This window comes from Hemiscyllium ocellatum, chromosome 31, assembly GCF_020745735.1.
Source record: "Hemiscyllium ocellatum isolate sHemOce1 chromosome 31, sHemOce1.pat.X.cur, whole genome shotgun sequence".
In the NCBI taxonomy this organism is placed as follows: domain Eukaryota; kingdom Metazoa; phylum Chordata; class Chondrichthyes; order Orectolobiformes; family Hemiscylliidae; genus Hemiscyllium; species Hemiscyllium ocellatum.
The window spans coordinates 8056049-8069389 of record NC_083431.1 but is presented as its reverse complement, the minus strand read 5'-3'; the positions used below and the strand labels follow the sequence as shown (position 1 = coordinate 8069389).

Here is a 13341-nt window from a genome sequence, read left to right as displayed (position 1 = left end):
TTAATCTTTCTAGCAAATTAAACCAACTTGGCTCATGCCAATAATTGCTTTCATGCACTTCAAAGGAAGTCTGTAACTAAATTCAAGTCTCCACTTAAATACATGTTGTCTAAAGTACTACTAGCAGCCTCTGAACCTGGAAATAGTGAGGACTGCAGATGCTAGAATGTCAGTTGACCACAATGTGGAGCTGTAAACAGTGCAGCAGGTCAAACTCCACTAATGGAGTGGGAGGATCAACATTTCAAGCAGGGTCCTTCAGGACTGAGGAAGGGGGTTGAGAACATGGGTGGGGCTAGGGAAGATGAGTGGGTAAGCAACAGGTGGATAAATGTAGGGGGTAAGATCACTGGTGACAAGTATTCTCTGGCCCAATTTGAATCATCAAATCGAAGTGTCCATTTTAAAATGTCATTGACTGCAAGAGGCTGTCCTTTGAAGTAAGAGGCTGTCCTTTACTGCTCAAGGTTACATGTTGTGTCCAAATGTGGAAGATGTATTAATCTGCTGCACTTGTCTTCACTTTCATAATCTGTTCAACTCTAGGCATCCATTCTTCCCTGCACTCCAATATTTAGATTTGAGAACTCGTTCCTTAACTCATCTGTAGCAAATCTCCAATTTGCATGTTGATCACACAAACCCCAGCTAATGCATTGTGCTCAATTGATCTTGTTTTCATTGGCATCCAAATATTTTATGGTTTATCCAGGCTTAGACTCTATATCAAAACTAATTTGAACATAGCAAGCTTCCACAGGAACAAGTAGCAATGGAGGGAAAGGTGTTAACATTGTTGCAGCTAACTTTCCAGTTCTCGTGTTTTAGTGGTATAGAACAATCTTATAGTAAACTAAAATTTGAACTTGTGTTACTTTAATGGGCTCAACTGATGTTCCTATAGCTGGAGTGCTCTGAGGAGCTTGGTGATATTGTGAAGTCTGTGGATCCCACACTGGCATTGAGTGTCTACCTGAGGGCAAATGTCCCCAACAAAGTGATCCAGTGTTTTGCAGAAACCGGTCAGTTTCAGAAGATTGTGCTGTATGCAAAGAAAGTAAGTGTTCTTAACATTAGTCCATACTTTAATTTTGAATATTGGGAAGTTATCAAATATAGAACCTTTTAACCTTTCTGTAAAACTTTGAACAAGTGCTCACACGAATCTTACTGACCAACTTAATAGAAACTTCAGTTCCAAGCTTTACAAAAACCCTAATTGCAGCTGTGCACATGCTTGCTTGGAAGCACAAAGCCAAGAATGGGTGGGTTGTAACGACCTGCACGTTTCCCTCTAGGATCGTGACTAGCTTCCCCTCATCATATCCAATGACCTGAAACTTGTGACAAATCTTTGCCTTGACTGCTTAGCTTAAATATCTATCTACATAGCTTTTTTTTTTCTCTATTTTGGTAAGAAAGCTGAACCCTTCAACATTGTTCGGTCCCCAACCCTTCATTTTGAGGCCTCCAGTTCTAGATCCTTGAAATCAGGGCAAACAGCCTCTACCTCAGATCATTGTATTCAAATGAGATTACCTTCTTGCCATTACTAATTTTCGGAATATTGCACTTGCCCTGAAGATAAATCCATCTCTCAACAAGAGGAGATTGATTGATTCTTCTGTTATAGGATCTTGAGCTCAGCAAGACTGTTTGAACTTGTATTGATCACTTGGAATAAGGCAGAAATGCTACTTGTCTTGCCATACCTTTAAAAAAAAAAGTTAACTTTTTTAAATGATTCCTAACAATCATCCAATACTTCTGCACACCATTACTGCTGAAGTTATTATATTAAAATGTTAATGTCCTATTACTTTGACAGCATTTTTGCCAGGGCTTGCCCATATCCAATATTTTTAGATTAGATTACTTAGTGTGGAAACAGGCCCTTCGGCTCAAGTCCACGCCGACCTGCCGAAGCGCAACCCACCCATACCCCTACATTTACCCCTGACATAACACTATGGGCAATTTAGCACGGCCAATTCACCTGACCCGCACGTCTTTGGACTGTGGGAGGAAACCAGAGCACCCGGAGGAAACCCATGCAGACACGGGGAGAACGTGCAAACTCCACACAGTCAGTCGCCTGAGGTGGGAATTGAACCCAGGTCTCGGGCGCTGAGGCAGCAGTGCTAACCACTGTGCCGCCCACTTGGACTCTACTACTACCAAGAACCTTAAACATCTCATTGCCCCCTTAAATGACATTTTTAAATAGCTGAGGCCTAAGCACTGACCAGCAAAATCTAATTGCAACCTGAATTACTTATTGCTGCACTTTAGCTTGGAACAATTAACTAGATAAACATTAGTCTTGCAAGCCACAGTCCTGTAACATTTGCAAATGTTTCAATATGCAGCCATCTGGTAGATCCAAATTAATTGCAGGAGGTCCACTTGTGGTAGGTAGATCAGACCATAAGATATACAAGTGGAAGTAAGGCCATTTGGCCCATCGAGTCCACTCTGCCATTCAATCATGGCTGGGCATTTCAGCTCCTCTTACCAGCATTCTCCCTGTAGCCTTTGATTCCTCGTGACATTAAGAATCTATCAATCTGTCTTGAAGACATTTAGTGTCCCAGCCTCCCCTGCACTCTGCAGCAATGAATTCCACAGGCCCACCACTGGCTGAAGAAATGTCTCCATTTCTGTTCTGAATTGACCCCCTCTAATTCTAAGGCTGTCCACAGGTCCTAGTCTCTTCGCCTAATAGAAACCATTTCCTAGCATCCACCCTTTCCAAGCCATGTATTATCTTGAAAGATAATAGCTTATCAAGATTGGCACTTGTGTTCCACACCATCTTTCACATTCTTTCCTGCTTTGGAGGCAGTCACACTGTTCATGACTATAAACAACTTATGACCAAGTGCAGGAAAAGTCTGTTGATACCTGATCTAATTAGAATGGGCCAATGGTCCATTGCTATTTCCTACATGCTCATATTTAAAATGGTGCTTTTGGGTTGTGATCCTGCTCAGTGACTCAGTCACAAAATCTTGCTGTAAACTTTTCCAAATGGAAAAATGTGGTGCAAACCAGCTGAAATTATGTAGCTAGATGACATTGCATGCTTGGACTTTTATATCTTCATTTATAATCTCCCATATGATCTCTACTCAGGTTGGTTACTCTCCTGATTGGATATTTCTGCTGAGGAATGTAATGAGGGTCGGCCCTGATCAAGGACTTCAATTTGCTCAGATGTTGGTTCAGGATGAAGAACCTCTTGCAGATATCACCCAGGTAGAACTTTTTTGCTTATGAAATTGAGCATTTTGCTGTAACTTTGGCTTTGCGAAGGTGAAACCCTTGTTTCTGAACTAAATTCACATTGCCCCAGTTTCTTTAAATTCACTTTTTTCTCCATTTTCCTGGAGAAATTTCATTGCATTGAACATGCAAGAAGTGTGCCTCTAATGAAGGGCTCTAGGTTGATTGCTATTTTTAAAAAAATTTTAGGTCTTCCTACCTGATCTAGGCTACAGGCTCTATAGCCCTCAGTGTATAAGATTAGAATGTTCTTGAGTGATCTTGTGTCTCTGCAGGTACTTGCCATTACTAAATTTCCATTTGTGATATGGAGATAATAGCTATTCTTAAATGGACTTTTGGTCAGGAGGCTACAGATTTGATCCATTTTATAGAATTGTGTTACTCTAATAGAGTATTTAGTGATGTCACCTGGAAAGAGTTGTAGCCCTGGATTGTCTGAGCGCCTCAGGTAGAAGCTGTATATGTCAATACTGTTTTTTTCAACTTGTATTTAAATATTTGCAATTTGTTCTGACTTGGAATTTGCCCATCTGTGGATGTGGGCAACAGATCAGTCTTTTGTAGAAGGAAACTGAAGGAGAAAATGTGGAAGTGGGTGTCTCTTGGTGAGCTGAATGGGAACTTGTAGTGGGATGAGTTTGCCATGGTTTAATAACCTTTGGCAATCCTGTATACATGAATAGTTGTGCCAAACGTTTGCTTTTAAGGCATTCAACCCCAAACTTTAGGAATTTTTTAGCATATTGCCAGAAATGGTTTGTCAAGTAGTCTTTGCAAGATAAGAATCTTATTGCCTCAAGGTGTAACCTCTTCTGCTTCCACTTCTTGCTGCAACTTACAATTGAAAGTTCAAGAGGACAATTTTATGAAATTTGCTCCAATCACTTATCTAACATTGAAAATATTTCATTCAAATTTGTTGGTTTTTTTTTTTGTTGCAGATTGTTGATGTGTTCATGGAATACAACCTGATCCAACAGTGCACTTCCTTTTTGCTGGATGCCCTCAAGAATAACCGTCCATCAGAAGGACCATTGCAGACTCGCCTTCTGGAAATGAATCTCATGCATGCACCTCAAGTATATATCTTTCCATTAACTGTTTCACTACTTTATAAAGACAGTTACTCTTCTACCCAGAGCAGTCAATATTTGAATATTGCACTGAGCTCTGGCAATGTCTAAATATGCTTCATGGAATTGGTTTAGCTGACTTCCATGGCTTGACCTTCGTAACAAAAGCCAATAAAATTCAGGAGAAACTATTATCACAACATTGAACTTGGGGCCAGGAATAACTTTTTTTTGGTGGAGGTAGTGTCCCTGCCCTGAACCAGAGACCTGGTTAAAGTTCCACCTGCTCCAGAGATGTGTAATGACATTCCAAATGGGTTGCCTACAAAAATAAGTTAAATCTAAAAATAGTGCATATCATGGTTTTGAACAGTAAGTTTTTAATGAGAAATGCACCACATTAAGGTGAAATGTAGAGGGGTGAGAGCAAACTTGGAGAAAATGTATGGGTCTGTTTTTGCATTCTGTATTAAAGATTTGTAATGGCTTGCTACATCACTAATCTCTTCCAATGAGACCTTAAGGTCATGTGAAATCCAGCTTTGACTTCATGGGAACAAATTTAGGTAGAATCATGACTAGTGTTTCATCTTGCAGCAGTGTTGCTGCAGTAATAAACTCGTGGTTAACATTAGTTTCCTAGTGGCTGCATGAATGATGTGCACCTTAACCACTTTGTAAAAATGAATTGGACAGCCAAGTGTGCAGCTTAATACCAAGTAGTTGGTTTCTTAACTGACTGAATTGGTACATCTACCTAATGTGTTCTGAGCATTCTCCCTACCTTGTCACCAATTTAAGTCATGGGTGCCCTGATCCTACTGATTGCTTCCACTCAAGGTTTGAGCCTGCTTGTGTGTTTTGCATGTTGGGCTTTGCACTGGAAAAAGCTTTTTCCAGTGGATGTAGGCTTTAATTAGTGCTTCCTCTTCACTCAGTCCCTCTGTCCAATGAGGTTCCCCAGAATATTAAGACTTGAATACCATTACTTTGTTTTCAGGTTGCAGATGCTATTCTTGGTAACCAGATGTTCACTCACTATGATCGTGCACACATTGCTCAGCTCTGTGAAAAAGCTGGACTACTACAAAGAGCCCTGGAACATTATACAGACCTGTATGATATTAAGCGTGCTGTGGTGCACACCCATCTGCTAAATCCTGAGGTCAGTAATTAGTTATGGTCTAATCTATGATTTAAGGATTAAAATTTGATCCAACTGTCACTTGGAAGCCTATTTTAAAACTAAAATATTGAGCTTAACATTATAGTTTTGATCAGAATATTTAGCAGTTTAAAGCTAATTTTATTTTTTCCCAATTGTAACTGAGATGACTGCATTTTTCCTTCTTTATAGTGGCTTGTCAATTACTTCGGCTCCCTGTCTGTTGAAGATTCTGTTGAATGTCTGCGTGCCATGCTGTCTGCTAATATCCGTCAGAATCTGCAGATTTGTGTGCAAGTAGCTTCCAAATACCATGAACAACTTGGTACACAGCAGCTGATTGAACTGTTTGAATCTTTCAAGAGTTTTGAAGGTAGATTTATAACTTTTTAAAAATAAATTGAGGGAGTTTTTAAAGCTATGGATAACTTTTTTTTTCCAGATGGTAGCTGATGTAATCCCCTTTCATCACTCAAATTTCCTCTTTGTATAGATTTAAATGCACAGTTAACTTGACTAGTCTTTGTGTACCAGGTCGATGTGCAAGCACTGTCACTTTGATTCAATCATCTGGATGTAAGATTTCCTTTTGAGGGAACAGTGCTTGTTTCAACTTGCAGTGGAAACTGTCCTTGCTATGTCAACTTGGTTCACATTACCTCATACACTTAACACCTTTTCCAGCATTCCAAGTCCCAGTCATTACTGGGACAAAAGTGCCTAGGCCTGTTCTCTTAACTTTCCAGTGTTGTCAAACTCTCTTGCTGTAAGTTCATGCAACCATTTTTGTTTTTGACCTGCATTGACTTTGTCTAACTTTTTTTAAACTGCATGGTGCTCATTCTACACTATCTTTTTTGAAATCTTCAATGTTATTCCCCTGCTAGTACTGTTCTTGACCTGTCCCTCTATCCTTTTTTTTCTCAGCTAACAAATTTAGTAATCTCATTTTAAATTTTTTTGGAACCCTGTGTACAAGTTCTCAATTTGCATACTGTGGCCTGCTTTTGTGAATTTCTCTGGGCATTCTTGACTAATCTCCACTTCCTATAACCAACTGTAATTAACTAATTAAACAGCCATGGCATTTAGTCAGTGCAACCTCTACTTTACACTTGGAATAGGTGGAAAAGGCAATGGCTTGTTTATAATACTCAAATTGCCTGTTTTTGTAACCTTTTTTAACCTGGTTGCTTAATTGGGAGTCATTATGGGATTGCCTCCTTTAAAATAAAGACAACTAATAGTCTGACCTGGCTAAAACTTTCAACAGAACATCACTTTAACATTGAGTTGCAGGAGCTATATATAGAAATGAATCTTGCAGTTGAGATACTTGTGGGCCAAGTAACAGCAAACAAATCTTCTAGCTATCTTGGACAGGATTTCCCTGCTTATCTGACATCTACTTTGCTTTATTTGTAAGGACTATTCTATTTTTTGGGCTCCATTGTAAATTTCAGTCAAGATCCAGAAGTCCACTTCAAGTACATTCAGGCTGCTTGTAAAACTGGACAGATCAAAGAGGTGGAACGAATTTGTCGGGAGAGCAATTGCTATGATCCAGAACGTGTGAAGAACTTCCTCAAGGTAAAAACTATTCATGTCCTGCTTTTTTTTTTGGGGGTATGTACTGGATATACTTAACTAACTCCATTTTAGTGAATGGAAAAAGATTATGCAATTCAGTATGTACTGCAGACTAACTGGAATTGTGGCTTGCCTTTAATGTTTCAAATTTCCTTTAGATTGTCAAGGTTTTTTGCACTTTACTCTAAATGACTGTAGTAATGTTGTGTTGGAGCATGATTATAATTATAGCAAAGGAATTGCCTAAGACTGAGTTTCTCATCTCAATTTTGTTGCCAAACTAACATTTTGGGTGTCCAAGATTGCATGTTCTTACTGAACCCAGCTTGGTCAGGCAAGACTCTAGTTTAGTTCTCACTTGTGTACTGCAGTTTTAAAGAAGAAATTCTCTAAGAATCTGACTAGAAGCAGTTACCTCAACCAGAGGTTGAATCCCATCCTGCACTTGGAGCTAGTCATAATTACATTAGTTACACTACAGGAGTGTAACTAGGTTTTACTAATACGCATACAGAACTAGTGAAATGTGATCAAATACAATTTTTTTAAAGTAACTAGTACATATTTGTGGCTTGAATTTAACTGGGGTAATGACTAAACAGTCTGGTGAAACTAGCTATTCTTGACCAGTCAACAGATCCATAAACCACTTTATTTCAGACCCAGTTTATCCTACATAAAGGTATTTGTTTTAGCTGTAAATCTGAGATGGTTCAATAACTGTTTAACTTATTCTGCTGCTTGTCAGTTTGTATAATGTGCTAAGTGACCAGCTCCTGATGGAAGCTATTATCTTTTGTGCTGTCCCTTGTCTGGACTGGGCAGGACATGTACCAGGTAAATTTTGCAGCATAGGCAACCCCCTTTCCTTTTCCTTCCTCTTTCTTTTTAAATTTTCTAGCAGTGTCCTTGTGCAGGATAGTGCTCTGAGATGTGCTAAGACATTGACAATATCATTGTGGACTGGTGAAAGTAGAATGTCCCTCCTTGAATATCATGTAGCCATCTATTTTTAGGATTAATAGAAAACTAATGGGCAGGTAATTCTAAAGCTTAACTCCATTAATGGATCAAAGCAACCACTTTGACAACTCCAATTCACAAATCTAGCTGGTATAAATGGCAGAGGGGAAAATAATTAGCAAGTTATCTTGCAATGGCACTTGTTTTTTCATTTTAAAGTGCGGAGCATGATTGCAAAGTATGAGCAACTGTTCAATCAAATTGAGACTGTATTCAGGCACTGAGGTGATTTGAACACTTAATTCTTGCAAACCTTTTAATGGTCTCTGGTTTAAATTCAGCCTGGTTTTGGACTGGGAGTTGTCTTGTGTAGATGGAGGAAGCTAGATTAAGTGTATTTGATTTTAGGGGGTTTAGGGTGAGATGTCTAGTTGAGGATGCAAAGCATGGCTACACAGCTGACAACATGGCTCCATTTAACATGAAGCTCAATTAAGTGCTGTTGCAGTCATGAATTGACAGTCCCTTTTTGTCAGCTTTCAAAACACTCGATTGCATTGTCCCAATTCAGTTTGGGCAGTTGTCCATTGCTGCTATCTTTTTAAAACGGTCAAGGGCTACCTGTGGCACTACAGATCTGTGGGGTCCAGTTGCATAGATTTCCAGCGTAAGACCAGCACTGAAGGAATAGCCATCTATTCAAGTTGGAGTGTGACTTGGTATTTGTTTGAGTCAAAGGTGCTATAAATAAGCTGCCTGTTTTGGTGTATCTAAAGCAGGATATGGTGCAGTAGTATCCTGAATACTAACTTTGTCTTTGTAAACAGGAACTTCTAAAATTGACCAGAACCTCATCTTGTACAAAAGTCCACTGCAGACCAAGGGAAAAATCTAATTCTGATTGCAGTTAATTTTACAGTCACTCAACTGCAGTGTTGCTCATTTGCTTAATGAGCTTAAACTGTGATACATTGACTAAATTTGTAATCATTGACTGCTTTCCAATCAGTGCTGTTCCTGCAGTAATTGCTAGCTTCAATGCCATCACTATTGTAGATGTAGGATTTATACTGTTCTACCTATTGCTTGGAGATGAGTTTTTTCCAAACTTGAATGTTTGGGAGTTAAGAATAAATAGTTTGACCCAAACATTTTTGCCTAATGTTTTATACAGGAGCTTCTAACTTGATGTGAAATCCAACTCTTGAGAAGATGGCTCTTAATATCACAGGATGTAGATTTTAGAACTCTAGGAGGAGACTAGAGACCAAATAAGGTCTGGGGATCCAGGTTCAAATCCTGCAGTGACTAATGGAATTTGAATTGATTAAAATCTGGAACAACCTAATCACTTTGCTTTTAAACCATGTGGTTTACTAATTTCATAGTGAAGTAAATCTACCACCCTTAGTCAGATTGCATGTGACTTCATACCTATAGCAATTTTGGTTGACTTGACTATCCTCTTAGGAATAGGCAGTAAATCCTGGCCTAGCCAGCACTGCATCAGTCATTTAAATTTTTTAATTAAGCTTCAACTTTGTGTAGAATCATTCGGCCAAGTAGACTAAATATTGTAGCTTGTTCAAGGTTGTTTCTCAACCTGATCAATTAAGGTTGAAAATTTAATTTCAATCAAGATTTTCAGTTTTGGCTCACTCGATTTGCACACTTGAATGTCCCTGCTGTGTTCAACAATTTGAGCCACTTTTTCTGAGTTGCCTTTCAACATCTGTTTGAACTAACAACAAAGCTAATAAGTTGATCTACAGTATGAATCTTATTCCCATGATGTAGACCTGAAATAGCTTCACTTTAAAAGTTCCAAGCCTTTTTTATTGAAGGTTTGTCTACTTTTAATTCTGGTGGCTAGTCTGAGTCTACCCAATTTCAAACTTTCTTATTTCCATAGGAAGCCAAACTGACTGACCAGCTGCCTCTGATTATCGTTTGTGATCGTTTTGACTTCGTGCATGATCTGGTGTTGTACCTGTACCGCAACAACCTTCAGAAGTATATTGAGATATATGTTCAGAAGGTGAGTGTGGGGGAGGTGCAAAATGGCTTGGACCTGTGAACTGTTACATGAGCAGATGTAACTGTAGTCTGCTTAAATGTAAACAATTTTTTTTTTGTTCTTGTAGACTTGTTGCCACTAAAATCTTACTAAATCTCCTTATTTATTGGACAATAACATTTTTGTCCCGATAGGTAAACCCAAGTCGTTTGCCAGTCGTGGTTGGAGGGCTTCTGGATGTAGATTGTTCAGAAGATGTCATTAAGAATTTAATTCTTGTTGTACGTGGACAATTCTCTACTGATGAACTGGTTGCTGAAGTAGAAAAAAGGAACAGGTATAGCCAATCTCCTCTAACTTGTCTAGGACACTTTTTTTCTAATTAGAGCTTCATTTTGGTAGCTGAGCATTCTCCGATTCTTAACTTGTGAACTAAAGTTGAATGTACTGCTGGAGGAACTGATCTGGCATCATCTATGGAGTGAAAATCTGAAGTCTGACTTCAGAACTACTTCCTAGCAGCAGAGTGCTAGTAATGCTAACTTTTTTCCCTAGATGTCCTATATTTTTGGTCTCAAAAGCCATTCAACAGATTTCATGTATCTACACTCACATGTTAGTCTCTCCAAGCCTGTAATTTTAAAGTTGCTTTGCACTCGCCCTCATTCCCTCTGAGCAGATTTTCCTGCTTGTCCAGCTACTAAGCAGTAGGTCAGTCAGATGTACAGCAGGGAAACAGACCCTTGGCTGTCTCTGCCAAGCAGCTCCCAACCTAATCTAGTCCCACTGCCACACCTGGCCTATATCCCTCCAAACCCACCCTATTCACATACCCATCCAAGATGCCTCTTTAAAGTTGCATTTATACTAGCCTCCATCACCTCATCTGGCAGCTAATTCCATATGTCCACCACCCTCTGCATAAAAAATTGCCCCTTCAGTCCTTATCTCTTATCTCCATTTTCTTTCTCCTTTTTTTCTTCCCCCCCCCCCCCCCCCCCCCACTGTTCTGGACTCGACTGTCCATATATTCTATCCGTGCCCCTCAGATTTTACAAACCTCTAAGGTCACCCTTAGCCTCTGACCCTCCAGGAAAAACAGCCCCAGCCTATTCAACCTCCTCCCTATATAGCTCACCTGTCAACATCCAATCGGTAGGAGACCAGAATAGTGCGCACACCTAAAATTGACCTAACCAATGTACTATACATCTGCAACATGACCTAACTCCTGTATCCAATACTCTGGGTATGCTTTCTTTATTGGTCAATGCTGCCTTCACTATTCAATGAACCTGCACTCCAAGGTCTTCGTTCAGCAATACTCCCCAGGACCTTACCATCAAGTAAGTCCTGCTAAGACTTGCTTGCTCAAAAATGCAGCACCTCACACTTATCTGAATTTAAACTCATCTGCCCATTGGCCCTCTTTGTTTTTGTGAAATTACAATAGGCCACACTTAGATGTGATTTCCTAAGCACTTTAGATCTGCTGTCATACCTGATGCACTAAATCTATTTGCAGATAACATTTTTAATGAACATAGAGCACTCTGGCTCCTTTTTAAACTGGCTTTGCTATTCAGGCCATTGCTGACCTGATGTTATAATTCCACTTGTCTCCATCACATCAACTTTCTAAAGATCCGTCTTATTTTGCATAATGTCTTAGTCACTTGACCCTACTGTTTTCTCTCTGCTTTTCCTGAGGACTTGTCCTAAGACTCCACTAAACTTGCAATCAGTTGTGTAGTTTTCTGGATTAACCTTGACTCTTTAGCAATGTTTAATGCTAGTGCACTGTTCACTAACTTGAGCTCATTTTTCAGACTGAAGTTGCTGCTGCCCTGGCTGGAATCGCGCATTCATGAAGGCTGTGAGGAACCTGCTACCCACAATGCACTTGCTAAAATTTACATTGACAGCAACAATAACCCTGAGCGTTTCCTCCGGGAGAACCCATATTATGATAGCCGTGTGGTTGGTAAATATTGTGAGAAGAGAGACCCCCACCTGGCTTGTGTGGCCTATGAGCGTGGCCAGTGTGACATGGAGCTCATCAATGTAAGTGACTAAACTCCAGAAAATGCAAGTCAGTCTGTCAAGCACTTTCTAGTTACTTCTATCCTGTAGCACATTATAGCTAGATACTTAATTCTCTATGCCAGTTGAACAAAGTAGGTAAATATTACAGCTAGAATGTTGCCAAGTGGTGTGACTCTTGCCTTGTATTTGTGGTGCAGCTCTTTAGAATAACTTCTAATTTACAGGTGATCGGCAAACATGCTTAAGTAATTGCAAGCTGACACTTTTTTGCTTTTGAGTTTTTAAAAAAAAAACCTTGCCTTGAGCTACTCTTTTAACACCCACAGGTGTGTAATGAAAACTCTCTGTTCAAGAGCCTATCCCGTTACCTAGTCCGTCGGAAAGATCCTGAGCTCTGGGCAAGTGTTCTGCAAGAGACCAATCCTTATAGGAGACCTCTTATTGACCAGGTAAGAACTACTTGACAGCTTAAATTTTTAAGCTTGCAAGTAGCTTTGAACGTATACATTTGACACTTTTTTTATTTCAGTAGTTTAGAACAATAGCTATGGAATTGCATTATCTGCAGTAAACAAGTTAACTCTCAGAGCACTTGCTTAAAAAGTCCTATTTTCAGTATGAGAAGCCTGCAATCTCCAACTGAAAACCAGTTTGAGGATCACTTACAGGAGTCAAATGGTTTGACTGAATTTGACTTTCATCTGGGATATTGCCTGAAGCCTTAGTTTTAACAGTTGCCAGATGGTGGCAAATTGTTGGAAATTGTTAACTGATTTTTATCTAGAATCTGATCAGAAGAACACATGTGACTAGAACTTTCACCTCTGGACAATAAGTGAAAATCCTAAGCAATAGCTGGGTCAAGCCAAGATTAGGATCTTTGCTACTTGCCTCCAATTTGATCTAATGTGGGAGGGTAGTGTCAATCCTGGACAATGTCCCTTTCTAACTATATTCAGATGTAACTCTCATATGCAGGGATCAACAAAGCTTGTCAGCATTTTAACGTTCATTGGAGTAATGTGCAGGACAACTCTTCAATTCCAGCTATTTTATTGGCCATTAATTTAATTTCCCAAACTTGAAGGTTCAGATTAAAGTCCTCTTAGAAAAGGCTGGTTTGAATAACATGAGCTTACCAAATTTACCTCAACACAATATTAATCTAGATTTCCTTTTGGCTAATCAAGTCTAACAGG

At 39.4% G+C, this 13341-nt stretch overlaps 1 protein-coding gene across 1 annotated transcript in view; it reads left to right on the top strand.

The window, feature by feature from the left end:
• The window catches only part of LOC132830504 (clathrin heavy chain 1), a 61415-nt gene that overhangs the window by 28207 nt on the left and 19867 nt on the right, over window positions 1–13341 (top strand). Inside the window, exons 10-19 of the mRNA XM_060848267.1 lie at window positions 905–1057; window positions 3136–3258; window positions 4230–4367; window positions 5362–5526; window positions 5719–5899; window positions 6953–7116; window positions 9992–10117; window positions 10291–10433; window positions 11926–12160; window positions 12469–12591. Of these exons, the coding sequence (XP_060704250.1) occupies window positions 905–1057; window positions 3136–3258; window positions 4230–4367; window positions 5362–5526; window positions 5719–5899; window positions 6953–7116; window positions 9992–10117; window positions 10291–10433; window positions 11926–12160; window positions 12469–12591 (1551 nt within the window). The remainder of the gene's footprint in view (window positions 1–904; window positions 1058–3135; window positions 3259–4229; window positions 4368–5361; window positions 5527–5718; window positions 5900–6952; window positions 7117–9991; window positions 10118–10290; window positions 10434–11925; window positions 12161–12468; window positions 12592–13341) is intronic.